At 31.4% G+C, this 20,814-nt stretch overlaps 5 protein-coding genes and 2 non-coding genes across 7 annotated transcripts; 6 read left to right on the top strand and 1 right to left on the bottom strand.

Annotated features, from left to right (window-relative positions):
* The first annotated feature begins 287 nt into the window (after positions 1-287).
* Positions 288-4,294, top strand: LOC114174914 (UPF0481 protein At3g47200-like). Its single transcript, XM_028059646.2, has 2 exons — positions 288-427; positions 1,810-4,294. The coding sequence occupies exon 2, from the start codon at positions 1,852-1,854 to the stop codon at positions 3,094-3,096; it is 1,245 nt and encodes a 414-aa protein (XP_027915447.2). The 5' UTR covers positions 288-427; positions 1,810-1,851; the 3' UTR covers positions 3,097-4,294.
* Positions 4,295-4,688: 394 nt separating this feature from the next.
* On the bottom strand, positions 4,689-6,959 carry UBC32 (ubiquitin-conjugating enzyme 32). The gene is made up of 5 exons (XM_028060201.2): positions 6,732-6,959; positions 6,106-6,237; positions 5,911-5,995; positions 5,498-5,661; positions 4,689-5,349 (listed from the first exon to the last, which is right to left on the bottom strand). The coding sequence occupies exons 1-5, from the start codon at positions 6,837-6,839 to the stop codon at positions 4,909-4,911; spliced, it is 930 nt and encodes a 309-aa protein (XP_027916002.1). The 5' UTR covers positions 6,840-6,959; the 3' UTR covers positions 4,689-4,908.
* Positions 6,960-11,609: 4,650 nt separating this feature from the next.
* On the top strand, positions 11,610-13,324 carry LOC114175843 (heme oxygenase-like, multi-helical). Its single transcript, XM_028060672.2, has 3 exons — positions 11,610-11,886; positions 12,186-12,403; positions 12,757-13,324. Exons 1-3 carry the CDS (start codon positions 11,731-11,733, stop codon positions 13,070-13,072), a joined length of 690 nt encoding a protein of 229 aa, XP_027916473.1. The 5' UTR covers positions 11,610-11,730; the 3' UTR covers positions 13,073-13,324.
* Positions 13,325-14,469: 1,145 nt separating this feature from the next.
* Positions 14,470-14,541, top strand: TRNAH-GUG (transfer RNA histidin (anticodon GUG)). The gene has a single exon. It is a non-coding gene; the product is annotated as a tRNA-His (tRNA).
* Positions 14,542-16,340: 1,799 nt separating this feature from the next.
* TRNAH-GUG (transfer RNA histidin (anticodon GUG)) lies at positions 16,341-16,412 on the top strand. The gene has a single exon. It is a non-coding gene; the product is annotated as a tRNA-His (tRNA).
* A 353-nt stretch (positions 16,413-16,765) lies between these two features.
* LOC114176733 (uncharacterized) lies at positions 16,766-17,226 on the top strand. The gene has a single exon (XM_028061867.2). The coding sequence runs from the start codon at positions 16,834-16,836 to the stop codon at positions 17,095-17,097; it is 264 nt and encodes an 87-aa protein (XP_027917668.1). The 5' UTR covers positions 16,766-16,833; the 3' UTR covers positions 17,098-17,226.
* Positions 17,227-19,239: 2,013 nt separating this feature from the next.
* Positions 19,240-19,890, top strand: LOC146888029 (uncharacterized). Its single transcript, XM_085671075.1, has one exon. The coding sequence runs from the start codon at positions 19,322-19,324 to the stop codon at positions 19,649-19,651; it is 330 nt and encodes a 109-aa protein (XP_085527201.1). The 5' UTR covers positions 19,240-19,321; the 3' UTR covers positions 19,652-19,890.
* Positions 19,891-20,814: the final 924 nt, after the last annotated feature.

The following is a 20,814-nucleotide window of genomic DNA, read 5'->3' on the forward strand; positions in this document are numbered from 1 at the left end:
GATGCAAGGGTTGATATGCTGACTCCTATAATTAGTGTGAACAATTCTTAAACTATATCTTAAGTAATTACTAATAGGTTTCTGCTTTACCTTCAGCAGGTTGTGCTTTCTTTTTGTTTTGTACAGTTCAGAATGTACGTGACTAGTTTTGTTCCCCCTTTCCTTATTCATTGGTTTTTCCATTTCCTTTCTGTTACCACACTTCTCAAGTTATCTAGGATTCTAACAAGTTTTGATCAATCTATGTATATATAGTAGCAGTAGCCTCGGTAGTTCCGAAACTATTATTGCTTTCGGGGCTGTTAAGATATCGATTAATGCAGCATTCTTGCATTGCCTTCAGAGGTAGACAAAGCCAGAAACAGAGATACAGATTGGGAAGAAACAAATATTCAGATAATTGATATAAGAGCTCACAGATATACAGGTCTAAGTTTTTCTTTTTGTTTCTTTTCTAGTTTTTTTATCAAGTTTTTTCCAATATTTTTTCGTAATTAATTTAGTACCAGTTCTCCAGCAATGGGTAACTGGAACTATTAAAAAAATGTATAGCAAGATTGTTGAAGTTAAGAAACAAAAATTTGGGAATGGGGTTGCTGATTTAATTTTCAGAGTTAACTTTCTGTTCATGTGGTTTGATTGATATTTATGTCATTCATAATAATTTTAAGGACACAGAATGTAATATTATTCAAGCAAAATACAGATTATGGGATGATGTTAGCTTACACGGAAGTGAAGACTTAACTTATAAATGGCCAAACTATAGTTAAACTATTTGTGTGAAGATAAATTGGATTTCTGAAAATATAATTTAAAAATAAAGTAAATTTAAATTCATAGAATGTGAGTGCAAGTACATACAAAAAAAAAAAGAGTAAAAAGTGTATTTAGTATTAAAATGTGAGAAATATCATTTTTTAATATTTTAATACCAAAATATACAATGAATATAAAACTAAGATGTGTGTTTATAAACATCAAAATATTTTTAGTGGAGTTGGACGAGCTTTTTTCTTTTTTAAAAAATATCATAATTTATTAAAAAAATAAAAAAGGGAAATACAAGTAAGAATATAAAATATTTTATAATCTTATGGGGTTGGACAAGCTTTTATTCTTTTTTAAAAAAGTATCATAATTTATTTAAAAAAAATAAATATGAATAAAAATATAAAACATTATATATATATATATACATATATATATATACATATATATATATATATATATATATATATATATATATATATATAGTAAACCAGAGTTTATATGTTTTTAATTCATATCTATTTAATGTTTATAAGTTTATGTAAATTTAATATAATATTAAAAAAAAAATCACATCAATACATTCCAAATCTGTTAATCTTTTTATGTTATAACCTTTTTATTTAATGTGTAATATTCTAAATATTTATTTATCTTTAATTTTGAATTTAGATTATTTTTATAAAAATATCATCTTTAAAATCAAAATCAAACCCAAACCCATTTGTGAACAACAAAATTTTGTGTTTAGAAAATATAGATATAACTTGCAACTGAATTATGGAATTTCCCCCCTCCCTGATTTCCCCTAGCTCTTATCTTTTGCCTTGTACTTTAGGTTTGCAAATTTAATCGAAATTACTTCCTTCTTCTTTTCTTTCAAATTTGAATTTGACACGACCCTCTTTTGGTGCCTCATGTATATTCGAGAGAAGCATGTGCATTTGCATCTTCAATTTTTTTTTTCTTAATAAAACATGTAATATGCAAGTAAGGATTATTGTATGAATGACACAATCTCTTTTTTTACTCCGACAGTGGATTTGATAAAGAGAAAGAACACTTTTCCGCTATCTTGTAATGGAAACAATCACTGACAAATCCAGGGATCAGTTAGGAAACACGGATCATAACCCTGTTTCAGGTGAGACACAAGCAGATAAAGATCTTGTATCATCGATCAAAGAGAAGCTTGAAGCGGTTTCATCTTTGAAATCCATCTTCAGAGTCCCATTGAAACTCGTAGAAGCAAACGAGAACATGTACATCCCTGGCACAGTTTCTATTGGTCCTCTCCATCATGGCAAGGATGGTCTAAAGTACATGGAAGATCGCAAGTGGCATTACCTGTTCACACTGCTGAATCGACAACCAAACCAGTTAGAGTCAAGTTTGCACGAATGTGTGAATGCACTGAGCGATTTAGAGAAGCCAGCACGGAATTTTTATGCAGAAGAACTGAACCTGAGAAGCAACCAGTTCATCGAGATGATGCTAGTTGATGGGTGTTTCATCATTGAGCTTCTCTTGAAATATGCTCTAAAGGGTATAAGACGTGGTGGTGACCCCATATTTGTCACGCCAGGGTTGCTCAATAGGGTGAGGTGTGACCTTGTATTGTTAGAAAACCAAATACCATTCCTCGTTCTTCAAAGGTTGTTTCAAATTGTACTTGTTCAAGTACAACATGACCAGACCCTGACCCTCTCCGAACTTACCTTTCGATTCTTCAGAAGAATGTTGCCGGGGGATAGGGAATTTGTGAACGGGAAGTTTAGCCAAGAGGGTTACCATTTTCTTGATCTGATTCGCCAGTGTTACCTTCCAAACTATGCAAGAGTAGTGTCCAAGAAAAGTGTGTCTCAAGGTGATCTTGAGTCAGCAACAAAGCTCAAGAAGGATGGGATTAGGTTCAAGAGATCCAAAGCCAAGTGCTTACTAAACTTGAAATTTGCAAATGGGGTGCTTGAAGTTCCTCCCTTCACACCCCATCATTTCACGGAAATGCTATTTTCCAATATGATAGCATTGGAGCAGCACCAAAATGATAGTCAACCTTTCACATCTTATGCCCTTCTGATGCAAGCCATGGTGTGCACTGAAAATGATGCCAAGTTGTTCCACAAACTAAGGATCCTGATCATGAATAGTTACCCTGAGAAAGAAGTTTGTGATCTGTTGAAGAGGCTTTGCAGAAAAGTGGATTACGAGGAGGATAAATTCTATTTTGCAGGACTGATTGAACAAATTTTGGAGTATAAACGAGCCCCGAAATCATGGAGGAAGATATTGAAATGCAATTGGCTTAAAACTCGTACTACATGAATCACATGTTGCAAATTTGGAGGGCGTTGGTTTTTACTTGCATATATCAATCAATATGTTGCATTATATCTTGGAGTGCTAATGCGGATAATGTCTTCTGAGGTTTTCAAAGAGATGCCTAAAGTTAAATAAATATTTCTTTTTCGATTACCGAAAACAACATATACTTGAAAATAGATACCCTTAAACAAATATATAAAGAACCAGAGTTAATGTCAAATATAATTGTAATTGTAAGCAAACACATAAAAGTTAATAAGCACGCACGTCCACGCCCCATTTGAAATAGATGCTTTCAATCTTTATATCTTTGTGAAACTTGACTTTGGTTTCCCTACTTTCAAGGTAATAAATTTAATACTTTTCATTTTTGTTAATAATCTAGTATTTAATTTTTTAAAAGATGTATTGATTAGTATTTATTTTTTTGCAAGCTTTTCCGAGGTGAGGAGAAAATGTATCAGAACCAAGAGAAGTGCCACCTGTCCCAGTTCATCCATTCCATCCAAATATGAAAGTAGGAAGAGGGATCTTAGCACGGAGTATGCTGATGCAATGCAGCAGTTTTTTTTTTTTTTTTTTCTCTTGAATTAATGGTCATGGTAAAAAGTACAATGTTGTTTCCTTCTCGTTCAATGTAACGATAGCTGTGGATGTTCTTAAAACAGTTAAATCGCACCACTTCTCAAGTGTCATCAAGTGTGGCGAATTTAAGCTCTAAATAAGACGTTCTTGGTTAGGGATGATTTTGAAACGAGGACAGAGAGTACAAATTATTTCGTGTTTCGATTGAATAGATTTTGTTTGTTACTCAATGTTGTTGAATGTGTGATGATTTCTCATTTGTGTTGTTTATTTTGTTTTTAATTAATATTGCAGTGTAGTTGGTTTTGTTAGTTATCACTAACCATACAGTGGATGAACTCTAGTTTGAGCATAAACAATTTTTGAAAACGGTTTGTTTCCTTTTTTTTTCTGTGTGTTCATATATTTGATTTTTGTGCCTCTTCTTACAAGGTAATTGTCTTCTATTTGGTATATCCTTATCTTGCTGGCTGATCCGCTGCTATAGAAGCTTCTAAAAGTTAAGCCATTGATGGAAATTCTTGGTGGATTTAGGGTTGCATTTTACTATGAGAGAAAAAGAGTAGGTATCACGTCACGTGTGGCTAATGGTGACTATTTCAGAGTTACCTTGGTTAGCTTTGGAAAACAAGCTGAGAACAAGAATGTGATGGAAACAATGGTTGTTTCTGCTAGATTAGGAAATGGGAACAAGCCGTGATTCCGAGAATCACCTACTCTGTAGTGTGAAAGTGGTTGTTTCTTGACCATGTAAAGCAAAGATTATCGATAGTGTTCCTTTTACCTAACCTAATTGTCTATTTAGACATGTAAGCTGGGTTCTTTTCAATTGCTGCATAGAAAAGAAGATAAGCCTATTGGCTTATAACCAGTTTAGAAAAAGAGGACATTATCGATAATCCTTCTCTAAAGGAGTCATTAGGAAATACAATAAAGCATGAACATGTTTATCCAACGTTGTCACTGATGAGTACTTTTACGTCAGTATGCATAAACTAGGATAGTCATAACCAAACAATAAAGCATCATTAACTACCACATCGTAGACCTTTGCTCACGAACTCAAAGCTGTAGTATGTACTTATATTTATATTACAACAGTTACAAGAGATACGTACACATGAAAGATCATAAAATATCATTTCAGTAAATAAATGCTAGACTTCCCTGTAAACTACCATCGCGCCAAGAATCTTGATCTTTAAGCCAACATGAGCAATAATTCATCTAAGATTCATCCATGAAAACAGCACCATGTCCTGTAGATTTAACGAACTTCTTCAGCAAAAGAACCACAATTGCTATAGTAAGTCCAATAGCAGCCAGTGTGAACAATCGGTCGTCTGGTTTTGGAGCCCTTGTCTCTGGTTTCAGATTTTGAACCGTTGCATCTGACTTTTGGAGCAACTGGTTTCTTGGGACACTAGATGTATTCTCCATTGAAACTTCAACTCCTGCAAGGTTAGGATTAGCATTGACAGGGTGTTCTTGTTCTTCAACTATTCTGTCACCTGCTTTATCTGGAATCCCCTCTCCTGCAGGTAAAGGCTCAGGATTTTTCAAATTCACCAGGGTCTCAGCCTCCTCTATGATGGATTGTCCCTCAGAAACTTGTGAGGGACCACCTTCTGGAACAGGGGATGATTTGCTTAGCATATACTCGTGTATCTGGGATAGAAGTGTGCTGAATCAGTACAAGATATATTACAGAAAGTATGCACCAGAAATAGACAACATGCAACATTTTACCTAGTACTACCAGAATAAAATAGCAATGCAAAAATGCACCGGACAAGAAAAATGAACAACATTTTACCTCATCAATCAGTTTTTGACGTTCAGGAGTCCCAAATTTTGGAGGTGCTTCACGGGATTTAATGGCTAGGGCACGCCTGTCTTCTTTCTTGTAGTTTAATGAGCCCAGCGCGCCATTTGGGTTGGAAGGCATGAATGCAATCAGCGCAACTAGCGCAGTCCTCACTGCCAATATAGATTTGCATCAACTCGGTGAGAACATTCTTCCATAAAAAGCAAAGAATGAAGCTCCAATATTTCAAATCAATGGCTTTTAACAAGGATTACAAGATATGTTTTAGATGATGGGAGGAAGAGAAGCAAAATTATGTTCCCTCCCTCAATTTTCGTTCCTGTTGGAATTAGCAACAACAAACAAAGAAACAAAGAAACAAACAAACTCTAGTTTAAGGAGGGGGAAGAAATAAAACTTACCACTCCATGAAGGTTGCCAGTGCTCAGGGTGATGATTTGATATGCTCAAGCAAATCTTGGTTTGGGTCTCAAAACGACCACTGGGCTGAAATGATAACATTGTGAAATTTGGTTTCATGTCAGCAAATCAAACAAATTTAGATAAACATTTCAACGTAAGAATCAACTAAGTACAAAAGGAAACAAACATCTTACTGTCAACAACATAAATGAAGGAGGTTTGAAGGGATATTCTGAAGGCAACTGAATCCGTCCATGATAAATACCACCCTCAAATTCAGTGTCACGAGGTCCCCTAATCGCAAATTGCCATTCAAATATATTTTCCTGAAGAAAACACCACACTGAAGTTGCTCAGAAAACACTTTCAATGGAATAAACCCCTTGGTAACCTAATTTGATATACGAGTTGATTTTTGTTTATGAAAAGAACTCATTTTATTTTTCTAATTCTTTTTTTTTTCTCATAAAAATATTTATGAAACAAAATATCCTTACAAGTTTGTTTCTTTTTCAAAAAATGGTCCCTCTCTTTGTCTTTTCAAAAAGGACCACAGGTCAAATTGTTCACAATTATCCGATCCGAAAAAAAGAAAAATTCACAATTATCCGATCCCAAAAAATTATCTGTTCACAATTACAAAACCAAAATTTCAACAATATTTTTAATTAAATTGCAACTGGTAGCAAAATGACCTGATCCTGCCGTCAAACAATTTTTTGAACTGAATACCGAAAAGTAGAGACGATGCAATGGAAAACCCTAAGAACAATTGAACAAAAGGGGAATGAATGAAAAATTGAAAAGGGAAAAAGAGAACCTCGAGAGGGAGACTGATGTAGTCATCTGAAGGGTTTGATTGCATCTCTTTCAACTCTTGCAAAATCCTTTTGACGGCTGGATTCTTGAGGTTGTGTTTGTCGGCCATGGCGTACACCCAATTCTTCTGTGAAATCGAACAACAACAAACGGCAGTGCTACGGGAAATATACTATGGTCTATTGTCTTGTGTTGTTTTGTTTTTTATATGTGATTAGGAGAAAATATCAGAATGGATATTGCAGATGAGAAACTTTGGTTGGCTCCTTGGGGACACGTCATGATCTCTGTATTTTTCCTACGTGGCACTCTTTCATTGGATTTGATGGAACTGATGTGTATATTCTCTTCTGTTGACTTCGGAACCCCAAAAGTCTTTCAAAATTAACTAAACATGAACTCACAAAAACAATTAATAATTTTTTAATCAGTTTATGTAACTTAAAATCAAATCAAATTTGGAAATGGTATTACGAATAATTTGTATAAAGTAATTCTAGTTTATAAAAGCCTATTTTTGTTTTTCAAGTTTAATCTCATTTCTTTTCTTGATCATAAAATCTGATCAGCAACGATTTTGGTAATCAGTGCACTTCGGTTTTAAAATGATTTTTTTTATTGTAGCTTTTTAATTTGGTGTTTAAGTGTGAATATATATATATATATATATATATATATATATATATATATAAGTGTGTAAATTTAAATATTATGAGAATTTGTAAATGTAAAACTATTTGAACTCATCAATGTTCATAATTATATTTGCGAATTCTCACAAATTAATATTAATAATTTTTTTCTTTATGGAATAAAAAAAACTTATAATTATAAAACAGTGGTTGAGATCTCTTGTCAAAATTATAGATATCTAAGTCATATACAAAATACAAATATATTTTCAAAAAACTTAAGTATTTGTGAATTTATATACATTTGTATATTTTTTGTTAATCGCATTTAAAAATGTTTATATAAGTACTGACATGTATTTATATGAAAAAAAACTTGTTGAATAAGAAATTAAAATTACTATGATATCATAAATTATAATCCTAACAACCCGGTAAGATAGGATTTATTACAGAAGTTTTTGAATCTAGAAAAATAATTTTATCACTGATGATGATCCTACATAGCTTCCATAAATTTGCCTGGTGGAAAATATAATAATATAGCAAAAAGGTTGTAAAATGGAGGAAAATTGTCATCAATTAGCAAACATGATCTATAACTTAAGGATCCAGTAAAAGATGGGCTTATAGGTAAGGTTGACTTTGAAAATTGAGGCCCCAAACAATGGAACTACTTGGGCCTTAATCAGCGGGTGTGTGTGAAATAAAATTATTAAGTCCATTTAGTTTGTTATTATTTTTCAGAAGTTATTTTTAAAATATATCAAAATTTAGAAAAATAAAAATAGTAATTGTTTTTAAGAAAAGAAAATCCTACTACTTCCTAGTTTTCTCTGTTAGCTAAAAACTTATTTAACTTTATAAACAATTTATTGAGTTTACAATATTTCTAACATTCTTCTAATAAAACCTTAGTTCTAAGTTTATAACTTTTTATATTTGCTTATTTATAATTTTTTTTAAATTAGGCAGGTCTTATTATTGCGTAATACATATAAATCAACACCAAAGTATCAGCTTTACTTAGTGATACAATTTTCTTAAAACTTAGTTAAAAACATTTTAAGACATTGCGTAAGAATATTAATATAAAAATACAACATAATTGTAACATCCCATTTTAGCAGCTTAAAACTAATAAAATAGGATATTCTACCTTAGTGTTTAAAACATATAAGCAAATGTATAAAGTATATTAATAAGTCTTACAAATGATCAGACTATATAAATATATCAACTATACATACCAAACATTTCTAACTCTAAACAAGGGCTAACTACTTACAACAACTTCCCATTGAGAGGTGTCTCTGAAACTGCATCCACCAGTGCTCCCACCTAATAGATAGGGGTGGCAATGCGGGCCGGCCCACCCAGTTTAGGCCCGCCCCGCATAAGGCCCGCACACCGCGGGTCGGCCCGCCCTGCCCCGCACATTTTATGCGGGCCGCATACTCTGGCCCGCTGGCCCGCTTTTTTTTTTAATTTTTATTTTTTTTATGATAAAACTTTCAATGTTTAAAAATTGGGAAACTTTAAGAAGTTCACAAAATTAAGTAAAGACTTTGGAGAATTAGATGATAAATTGATAATTCAACATTTTCATCATATTCATACTATGACATACACAATGTATTCTTTAAATTTTAGCACATTAAAAGTTACATAATACTTGTCTTTTCCAGTTATACAAGAATTTGAAATGTTAATGCAAGAGTCCATAAAAGAAGTAATTAATATACAAAAGTGCAAGTTTTTTTTTTTTAAATTTTATGCGGGCTTGCGGGCCGGCCCGTGCGGGCCGCAGGCCTATGCGGGCCGAGCCCACGAGGGCTTGCGGGCTCACTATCTTGGCTCGCCCCGTGTTTTTTCTGCGGGCCTGCGGGCCAGGCCCTAATTGCCATCCCTACTAATAGGTGATCATCGTAAAAGGAAAACATACAACACAAGATAAAAACACAGAAGAAAGGTAAGCTAATGACTTTCAAAGAATTTTCTTAAACCATATAATATTGATATATCTAACAACTACAAACAAACATATATTCACACACACATATTTCTAAACTACGTCTCAACTAATCCGGATACATGCATTGAGGTCGGATCCAGTCAGTTATGCACTTGTAGTGGCATCTCATGCTCTGCAGAGCGACAAATTAAGAGTCAAAACTCTACCACATACAAGGTCAGTCTGTTAGCACCTATGGTCAAGGAAAAACCCTAGGCTAGGACCTCTTGCTCCTCTCACCACATACCCCATTCCTCTCTACTTGAGAATTAGAATGGTTATTAGAGCGTCAAGATAACTGCCAAGACAATCCCCACCTCAATGCATACACTACCACAATCACTGCTAATCCTCCTTGGGTTAGCATTAACCAATCTCAACTTAGTATCATATAAACAATCTCATATCATATACTCATCATTCATAATAATTACAAAGCTTCTATGATAACTAAAATACCACCCAATTTAACTCAAAAATACAAGTTTAAGGTTCTGACTCACTCGCCCAGCTAGTAACACTTGTCCAACCACTGGCTCACGCTCGCCCAGCTAGTACCACTCCCCCAACCATTGGTCCAGGTCTGAAAGTTTCTGACTTGGAAATTCGCCCAACAAGTAGCACTAGCCCAGCCACTGACCCATGCTAGCCCAACGAGTAGCACTCGCCCAGCGAGTGTGCGAATCTGCATAATTCTGTAGATCAGTGTTCTGCATAATTCTGCAGATCAATTCATTTGCCCAGCGAGTAAGCAAATCTACATAATTCTACATAAACTAATTTAAGCAGAATTATACCTATTAAACCAATCCATACAACTCCAAAACCTCCACCAAAGACCATTTGAGTATCGAACATTAATTCTATCAAAATATTCACACCAATTGCATCCAATTGCACCCATATCATACAATTATTCTCAAACAACAGATAAAACCTAAGTATTTATCGTTTTCAAACATCACAACTCAATTCACATATCAAATACACAAGTCAATTACATAATAATTATATAATAACATTCCTAACAAGTTTGTGAGACATAAAAGACATTAGCTTCCCTTACCCAGGATCCTGCTTAAACAATTCTATAAACGTCAAACGTTTCTAACTCCACAGGATGCTCTATCTACATATAGAAACATCACAAGAACGAATAGGACATACTATTATGATCACTGATTAGCAAAGACTCATATTGATAAATAAAACGGCACATGCAAATGGTAGAGTGATTACATGCAACAAAAAACAGAAAAAGACCATAAAGACAACGAAAACTTAACTCACACGAACAGAGAAACTGATATGTCCAAATTGAAGAGCTCACTGAGAGGATCAATCCTACTGTCTCGGTTCTTCAATCAGACGACCGAAAAAATAGAACTTTTATAGAGAAGTCAAAGAGCTCTAAAAAAGTGGTTTCTAGAAAAATAATGTGTTTTAAAATAATAAAACTCGTTTATAACAATTCTATTTATACTAAAACCTTTTTAATATTACAATAATCGAGTTTTATTATTTTTAAACCACCATCACTTCTAAAATACTTTGAGATTTTACAATAACGATATTAAAAATAATAATAAAGAATATAATCGAAATAATTTGAATGTTAAAATATTTTTAAACTAATTAAACATAATATAATACCTCGAAATACAATTTTATCAATTACAAAAGATCAAATATGATATAAAATGACATTTAAATATGTCCAGTTTTACAATTTTACTTTTACATGCAATAAGTTAATTTCAGTCTTCAACTTTGAACTAACTTTCTAACTGTTTTTATTGACACGTATATAACGCATGCAAAATTTAAGCTTTTATGAAGAAACTATTGTTTTCTTTTTGTCACAGATTAGACGAGCAAAATTGATTTTCAGCAATAGTTAATAGTTTTTCTTCCACTTTTAACCCAACCGCCACCGTTTAGATAATCGGTTCTATCTATCCCATTTTTGAGTGTACCTGAATCGGTGTGGAAAGTACTAACATTTCCAAAACTTTGGACACTTGTAAAGGCTAAGCCCATCAACATTGCCAGACGTACTTCTGCATGCCCTTCATCTTGCTTCAAGCCCCACGTGGCACCAAAAGTTTTTGCAATATAAAGTTAATAATTCAAAGTGCCATGCTATTTTTCTCAAAATAATTTTCTACGATGTTAATACAAAACTCTAATTTCAACATAAACATACACACCATGTTTGGTTTTAGGAATTTGTCGATTTCAACAAAGAAACTAATTTTAATCAAACAATATTATATCATATATTTTTTGTCCTCAAATTGTTGGAAGCTTATAAATGTGAGTTAGTAGTGAAACAAGAGTGAGAAATCGATAAGATGGAGGAAAAGGCAAAAGGGGAGGAGAAGAAGGTCGGTGTGATTGAGACATGGTTGAGGAAGCACCGTCTTCTCTTCAACGGAGCCACAAGGCACCCTCTTATTCTTAGCATTCGCGATGGTTCCATCAACATAGCTTCCTTCAAATCATGGCTGGTTAGTAATACTTCACCCTTTTTTTTTCCTTGCTTTGTTTTTCTTTTGGGAGTTACAAATGTAATTTCTTTTGGCAGATTACTGGTTTCTGATTTATATAGTTCAGGTTCCTGACATTATATTATTTACTACAATTTTGAGTAGCCCTGTCAAAAATTGTTTCGCAATTTGTGCAATGTCAGCACAATTTTGTGTTTTATCAATGAACTCGGTTTCAGAATACCTAATTTTGAATGAATTTTAGTTGATAACAAAATTTGTGTCGGAAGAAGTTTGTTGTTTATAGTTGTTGTATGCAGGCACAAGATTACTTGTTCGTTCGGGCTTTTGTCCCATTTGTGGCCAGTGTGTTGATAAAAGCTTGGAAGGAATCAGATGAGAGTGGTGACATGGAAGTAATATTGGGGGGCGTGGCTTCCCTGGAGGATGAGATATCATGGTTTAAGAGAGAAGCTAGCAAGTGGGGTATTTCACTCTCTGAAGTTGTTCCTCAGCAGGCAAACAAAAAATACTGTGGGTAGGTTTGGTAATCTTTTGTCATCATATTCAACTCATGTTCTGATCAATCTATTGTAGGCAACAAAATTTTGTCACAATTTCTGTGGGAGATTTGAGAAATGATTGAATTTTAAAATGGTCAATTATGCCAATGTTTAAATTTAATGCACTGTAGGCTAGATTTTACGGTTTAGATCCTTTCCTAGGTGTTTCCTAGGTGTACTCTAATGTAATGAAACAAAAACCTCTCCTAGACATGGATACATAGAATCTTAGACAAAACAGACATGGATACATGGAATCTTAGACAAATGTTTTGGTACTCTGGTCTCTTAGGTTGTTTGTATTGTAACGTATGAAACACTGTGACAGGTTGCTGGAAAGTCTAATGAGTCCGGACGTGGAATATAGTGTGGCTATCACAGCATTTTGGGCTATTGAAGCAGTGTATCAGGAGAGCTTTGCTCACTGCATTGGAGAAGGTTCCAAAACTCCGGAAGAACTGAAGGGGACTTGTGAAAGGTGGGGCAATGAGGCTTTTGCTAAGTATTGCCTATCCCTGCAGAACATTGCCGAACGGCGCTTGCAAAAGGCTTCTGATGAAGAACTCAAAAAGGCTGAAGCTATGTTCCTAAATGTTCTGGAGTACGAGGTTGATTTCTGGAACATGAGCCGGGGAAATGTCTGATTTTGTTCAAGAATCCATGGTATATTCATATGCTAAAATAATCAAAGCCTAGGAAAATGCTACATATGTTCTTGGGTTGGACCATTTCACATCTCAAAGTACTGCATGCAATGTTTATTTTCTAGAAAAATAGTTGTTAGCAAAATCTCAAGCATATGAATGTAGCATGAGTTTGGAATCTTACATTTTGTTCAAGTTTTTTGTCCCCCATTTATCTCAAGTTAAAAGAAGGAAAGAGGCTTTGTTTCTGAATGCTTTAGTTGGAAAACCATCACTAAACAAAAAACCAAGTTAATTTTAAAGATCGGGGTTAGGAAATTGCATATTTCAGTAGTTTGTATCAGTGTACTTTCATATTTTTTAACAGTTAAAAACTAATATATTCATAGCATGTACATAATAACCTCTCGTTTGAGTTATCAGACATGCTACTTCTCAATAACATTTTCAACAAGGGAATGAATTATTTGACAAATTTCTAACCAGCATTATAGAATTAGATCGGTTAGAAACTGCTGTGACAGTGATTAGCATTACAGTGGTAGTCCCGAAGTTGAAACAACTACACTTGTAGCAGAAAGAACATGAAGAGCGCTAATTTTTCTGGGACAAAGATATTTTTCTAATTTTCTGGGACAGATATTTTTGACTACTTATTGAAAAAAATGGATAATCATGAGATCTTATTTTATATGGATAATGATATCTGATTTTATATGGATAATCATGAAATCTTATTTTATATTATAAGACAAACTCGTCAAAATTTGAATCGCAGAAACAATTAAGCTACTTTTACTTTTTTAAGATGAGTTTAAGCATGAATTAAGAATGTATTTTGAACAAGGATCATGGATTTCTTCTATAAGAGAGTAGAGATTGCCAACAGAGTAAAGCTTTGACGGCCAAATTCTTCTCAATCAAGCTCAAATATGCGAGGAGATCGGTAGATATAATCGATTAACTTTTATAATCTAATAAATAGACTAATAAACAAACAATGAACATAGTTTCAATCAAATACTTGAATCTCGGGAACTATTTTTCGGACCAATTGCAAGTTAAACGGGATACTGTATATGGAGTTAATTTGTACCTTATCTTTTATCAGAAAAAATAAACTTGTATTTCATTTCTAAGAAATTAAATTTGAAATGTATTACAGCCACATGAAAAAAAAAACTGTATGTTTGACAGTCGAATAGAATGGTGTCGTTGCAATATTTTTTTAAACGAAATATGTTTTAAAGTGAATGAATTTTTAAAAGAATTATTTAGTACCAGATTCAACTGTATTAGTTACTATAAGGATTTTTATACTGGTTAAATATAAGATTAAACCTATTGATTTCAGTCTAGTAGAGATATTATCTTTGTAGAACCTTGCGACCAACAAAGTGGCTGTAGTTTAGTGGTAAGAATTCCACGTTGTGGCCGTGGAGACCTGGGCTTGAATCCCAGCAGCCACATTGAAATTTATTTTTCAAATTCCTAGGAATCAAATCCCTCGTATTTTTATTGGTCTCATTTTTGTAAATTAGTATCAAATCCCTCGTATTTGTATTTTTGTAAATTTAATTTTTTTATAAATGTAATGATGATACTTTTATCAAGTGATATTTCTATTACATATTTTTAACAACATTTAATTTATTTAAATTTATATTTTACATTAAACTTTATTTAAATTTTATTTTAAAATTATAAATATATAAATTAATAAATTTATATTATAATATTCAATATCAACAATATTTTAGAGTTGGCTTAAAAATAACAATTTTATAAATTCAAATTTAAAATTTTAAAATAATTTTATAAAAAATTAAAATAAATATATTTAAAATTTTAATATTAAATATAATTAATATTATTAAAATATTTAATAAAAATATCAATTTTAATAAAAATAATCATAACATTATATAAAAGTAAAATTTGGTCTAAATTTGGATTGCCCGAAACTGAAATTTTTTTAAAAAAGTTGGGACTCAAATCAAATCAATTTAACAAATATGAGGACCAAATTGAGATTCATACATTAATTTGACACGTGTCACCATATTAGATTGACACGTGACACATCACAGAAGTGACACGTGGCATAAATATTTTTTTAAAAAAAATTAAAAAAATTCAAAAAAACGAGGAGTTGACACGTGGCACCTACTTAACGGTTTTAGTTCTCTACTAACGGAAAGGACCTAATTGATACTAATTTACAAAAATGAGGACCTAATTGAGACTAATAAAAATACAAGGACCAAATTGAGATTCTGCAACAAAAACGAGGACCAACGGAGTATTTTAACCTTTAAAAAAACTATCGAGAGTTTGTTTCTAATAAATTTAGAATAAACATAAACATTCTTAGTATTACTGTTATGGTTTTAAAACAAATTTTATCTCATTAAACACGGTTTAAATTTTAAATATATTTAATTTATATAATCTATAACAATATATAAAGGAGATTCCCTTTTTGTGTCTACTTTTCAAAATACCGATTTTACTCTTTAAATATAACAATTTATTAAATTTTTAAAAATTGACCGTTAAAATCAGATGTCTCTACCTCTTCTCTTCTTTATTTATTAATGATTATTTTTTTTATTTGTTCTGATATATTTCATTTTATTTTTAATAAATATAATTTTAATATATATATATATATATATATATATATATATATATATATATATATATATATATATATTAACTTAATAACATAATATTATCACCTACTAATATAATATCACGCATATTTAAAAAATACATACATACAAGTTATCTAATATCACGCATATTTAAAAAATATATATATACAGGTTATCGCGTCTGTGTTACGCTAGTATAAAATAAAGGAAATTTTCTTAAGTATATTTTATTTTTTTTTTCTATTTATTTGATGTATTTTTATTTCTTTTTTCTATTTATTTGATGTTTGGTGCGTGAGAGATTGAAAGATAAAAAATCGGTCAAAACCAAACATTGGAATTGATTCCTAAAACATTTTACAGAATATTCTCAATTAATGTTTTCTAAGAAATATAATTTTCAGCTTATATAAACTTTTTACATATTTATTATTAACTAATTGAGTGGAATAATTAATTGACAAAACCTGCAAAATATATATTCAGTAAAAGCTTCTAGTAAATCGTATTATCACTAGCAAACCATAAAAACAAAAAAAAAATGCACCAAAAAAATTAGTTAACTAAAAATTATATATATATTTTATTTCAAAGGACATTTGCATCAACGAGTGGCTGTAGTTTAGTGGTGAGAATTCCACGTTGTGGCCGTGGAGACCTGGGCTCGAATCCCAGCAGCCACAATCACTTTTTTCAATTTTTTAGACAGCTTCATCAACCTTGCCATTCTCTTACACTTTTGTTTTTTCGTCCAAAACGCGTTATTATATGAATATATGCTTTCCGAATAAATAAGAAGAAAGGCCAACAAATTCAAACCGCATCTGTTATATCAAGAACAGGAAGAAGATGCTTAGGTGTTGGAAATTCTTTTTGATAAAAACAACATTCCATCAAACGGAACCTTATACTCCACCAAGAATATATAACTTTATCTGAGAGATTATTCATTAATTCCACTAACAAAGTGCATGCTTCTGCATTAAGTTTCAGAACAACCGTTCCTCCTTTTCATAGTGCATATATATAAAGGACTCTCTGTGATGCATTCTGACAAATAAATCAACACCTGAAAGAGAGAAATATCATACGTAAAATTTTGATATGGCAGACCTTCAACAAAAAATCGAAGCTCTGAAGGGTCTTGTTGATGTGCTAAATAGCATGGATGACGGCGAAAGTGGTCAGAACCCAACGCCACCGAACAGCGACGGTGGTTCTGCGGCAGCAGGAACAGGAAGGAAGGGGCGTTCTGTTGGAAAATTCAGGAACACCGGCGATCAGAAGATTAAAGGTCTCAGTAACCAAACTGGCTTCACCGAAGGGAACGCTAATGGAGCTATCAACTTTGGAGATTTGGAGGCTTAAGTCACTGAGATTGAAGGAATAAGGAATGTATAACCTACGCGATTATATATATGTATGAACTATGAAAGTCTTCTGAAATACGTAAATAATAAATAATAAGAATTTCGCAGTTTGCGTGTGGTTCCAATATTTTCATGATGTGTTCTTAATTAGGTTAACGGAAATCATGATCAGTTTCAAATAGCCAGAGTCTGCGACTGCCACCAACTCAACTATATCTTAATAGAATAAGCTGATATTTATAATTTTATTATTACTATTATTATTATTATTATTACTAATGTTATTTATTTTTTAAGAAAATAATATGTTTACTACATTATATGATGTATGGTATAATCACCGATATTGACTAATAATTTTAGAAATAAAAATAATGTATTTAAATTAAATATATAATTTTAATAAAAAATACTGTTCATTATTTATCAGTTGTAAGTGAACAAGTTTTTCTTTTATCATCTTTACCTTGCCCGTATAGCAAGTATAATATGGAACAATTATATTTCTTTATTCATTAACAATATTGACTCCTAATTCTATTCTTAAATTAATTTAAAAATATAAGATTTAATAAATGATATTGGAAACCAAGACTAAGCTTCGCCACCACCATGCTTGATTTTTTTTTCTTAGTTGTTATATGAAAATAAAAAAATTCTTGTTGCAAAATAAAATAATTTGTAAATTATATGAATTTTTTTAAAGACAACTTTTGACTTTAAATAGTAAGCATTAATAAAATATAATAATTCTTGAAAGTTCACATTATAACTAAATATCATACAAGTATATTAGATAAGTGATCTCACCTTTACAAACTGATTTTAACTGATTTTATGAGATTTAAAATTTATTTTCTAACATAATGTCAGAGTTATTGTTAGAGTATATATTATGATTAATTGTATGTTAGGCATGTTACTCCATTCCTTAACACCTTAAAACAAAATGAAAATCATGGTGAACATAATTCTTATATAGCACACACGTTAAAGACTTCAAATTCTTATAAATGTAGAAATCATAATTTCTAAAACGAAAATAAGTGTATTTAAATACGGTAAAAACTTATAAAAAAGTTGTAAGAGTTGTTTTTAAAATAACGTGAATAGAAGATATCCTAATGATAAAATTTCATAATATCATACTACGACTAGTATAATACCTAAAAGATTAAACTCATGAGTTATACATTTATAAAAAAAAAAAACATAAAATTCTAATCACCTGCAAATTTAGTTAACATATTTGCGAGCATCTATTGAAAATGTTCTATCTGAATTTGAAATTCATAATTCTTTTAATAAACACGTACCTAACACAAAAAGATTTTGTAGAAGAACTTGTTTTGAGAAATTAAGAACATTCATAAGTGAAAGAAATACTTTTCATAATATATATAAAAGTTAGAAATCAAAGTTTAAGGCACTTAGTTGATGAGTAGTCCATCAATATACTATGCTTTTATGATACGTGTAGTTACATCAGAAGACTCAATCTCTAAGTTCATCAAATTTATAGGTAAGCATATGATTCTTGGCTCCTACATCAAAAGAATCAATCTCTCAAAATATTATCAAAAAATATTGATAGGACAAGTACATATTCAAGCATATATATATATATATATATATATATATATATATATATTTTGGGAAAATTTCTGAGAATCATCTTATTAATAGAAAAATAAAATAAATACAAAAAAACACCTAAACAATACATCTATACCCTTTGATCTCGAGTACACTCGCACTCTCCAAAGCAATAATTTAACCCAAACTTCATCAAGTTCTTATTACAAGAGTATTAACAAATAAGAAGAGTCAAATATAAGTTTGAAGTTTCTTTGACTCGGAACAAGTAACATCATGGACTTAGAGCCCATTATATAATCAGTAACACCCACTTCTTTAATTGTCGACTTTTCAAGACATGTTATTTTCATCGGCCCACCAATATATCACAATAATTTATTAATCTTTATTTTTAACAGGTAAAGCTTGGAATGACTTCTCCCCACCATGGATCACATCAAATAATGTGGACAAACATAGAGAAACAATAATTGAAGTGAATATATTGTGGTCACTAAAATGTTATTCTCCCCGAGAGTATAAAAATGCCACCCATTCCTCTAGAGCTATCTATATTCAAGCCCAATTGGCTGAAAATAAACTTTCAGAAGCTTTGAGTTTTCGGGGTTTCGTTCACGATTTCAATGGCAGGTATTGCATTTGGAGTCAACAAGCTTGCCGGTGGCCCAGGTGATGCTCGACGCCGATCACTACAACCTCAAACTACTCCAGACACCGACAACACCGACGCCAACAACCCCGACACCAACAAAACTGATACCAACAACAACGACACCAACAAAACCGACAGTAACAGTAACAGTGACTCTTCTGAAGAGTTCATCAGTTATGTGAATTCTTCGAAGCAAGATATCAAAGGTCTTACCAACCTAACTGGATATGTTAAAGGCAACGCCAACGGGGTCATCAACTTTGGCAACTTGACTGCCTCCGATCCTAGTGTCCAACCATGAACATCCATAAATATATTTATACATAAATATATATATATATATATATAAAATCTGCATGCAACTTAAATAAGGATAACCTATGCTGCTGATGGTGCCTATAGATTGTTTTCATATGTTTTACACGTCAAAACCATCATTATAAGAATAAAAAAGGAGTATGGGTGTACGACTATTATCAAAGTTCAAAAGATGTTGTTATTCAATAAAATAAATTAAAAGGAGGTTTGCATAATTGTGTACATGATATTTCTTTTATCAGAATATATATATATATATATATATATATATATATATATATATATATATATATATATATATATATATAAAATCATAATCAAAACTGAGCATAATCACATTAAGCATGATTACATCAAAGATAATTACTATTTTTAACTCAAAATTTTAAACTATTAAATTTATAATTTTTTTATATTATAAAATACTCAGTTTTTCATTTATAACAAATATGAAATTTAGATTAACACTTATTTTCAACAACATGGTAATATATGACAAATTTCATATTATGCCATGAGTAATCCTTCTGAAAATTCATCATGAGCATGATGATATATAATAACATTTATGTAAACATTTAATGATCAAAATATTTTTTGTTTTAATTTTATTGTAGATTGTGTCACTTGGAAATTGTAAAATTGTAATATATTAATTTTCATCTCTTTAATTATATCTCACTTTGATCCCTTTAAGCACATTTTTTGCGACTGCTTACCTTATGATTCCTCATGGACTTTCACAAACAGTAAAATATATAAAAGACGTTAAGAATCTCCTTATCTTAATTGTGAACTTCTTAGATGGATTCCTATTATCCAAGATCGATTTTTAGTTAATTTTGGACAATCTTTCATCCAGTTAGTCCAATTACATTTAAATCCTAATCTTTCCAATATATTGTAGAGAGAAAAAAATCCCATGTGACAGAATGATACACATTTTTTAGAATTTCAGATAATTTGTATCGACTATTTGTAATTACTTTTAAAATATAAATAATAAGACTAATTTTTCATCAAATTTGAAGAGTCAAAACAGGTTGCTTCATTTTTCCATTTTCAGTTTGAATTTTCTTCGGTTTATACTTTATATGTTTGTGAATAGTGGTCTGAGATATTTATCGTGTTTTCATTGCAGAAATT

Source organism: Vigna unguiculata, chromosome 3 (assembly GCF_037176805.1).
Source record: "Vigna unguiculata cultivar grain cowpea cultivar isolate G323 ecotype 2 chromosome 3, ASM3717680v1, whole genome shotgun sequence".
NCBI lineage: Eukaryota > Viridiplantae > Streptophyta > Magnoliopsida > Fabales > Fabaceae > Vigna > Vigna unguiculata.

What these genes read in the sequence shown, in the direction of transcription:
- LOC114175843 (XM_028060672.2), top strand. Translation starts at nt 11,731, where the DNA reads ATGGAGGAAAAGGCAAAAGGGGAGGAGAAGAAGGTCGGTGTGATTGAG. An exon ending in CTTCCTTCAAATCATGGCTG is followed by an intron (nt 11,887 to 12,185) that starts GTTAGTAATACT and finishes TGTTGTATGCAG; the next exon opens with GCACAAGATTACTTGTTCGT. An exon ending in GCAAACAAAAAATACTGTGG is followed by an intron (nt 12,404 to 12,756) that starts GTAGGTTTGGTA and finishes ACACTGTGACAG; the next exon opens with GTTGCTGGAAAGTCTAATGA.
- LOC114174914 (XM_028059646.2), top strand. Translation starts at nt 1,852, where the DNA reads ATGGAAACAATCACTGACAAATCCAGGGATCAGTTAGGAAACACGGAT.
- LOC146888029 (XM_085671075.1), top strand. Translation starts at nt 19,322, where the DNA reads ATGGCAGGTATTGCATTTGGAGTCAACAAGCTTGCCGGTGGCCCAGGT.
- UBC32 (XM_028060201.2), bottom strand. Translation starts at nt 6,839, where the DNA reads ATGGCCGACAAACACAACCTCAAGAATCCAGCCGTCAAAAGGATTTTG. An exon ending in CTTCATTTATGTTGTTGACA is followed by an intron (nt 5,996 to 6,105) that starts GTAAGATGTTTG and finishes TTATCATTTCAG; the next exon opens with CCCAGTGGTCGTTTTGAGAC. An exon ending in CTGGCAACCTTCATGGAGTG is followed by an intron (nt 5,662 to 5,910) that starts GTAAGTTTTATT and finishes CTATATTGGCAG; the next exon opens with TGAGGACTGCGCTAGTTGCG.
- LOC114176733 (XM_028061867.2), top strand. Translation starts at nt 16,834, where the DNA reads ATGGCAGACCTTCAACAAAAAATCGAAGCTCTGAAGGGTCTTGTTGAT.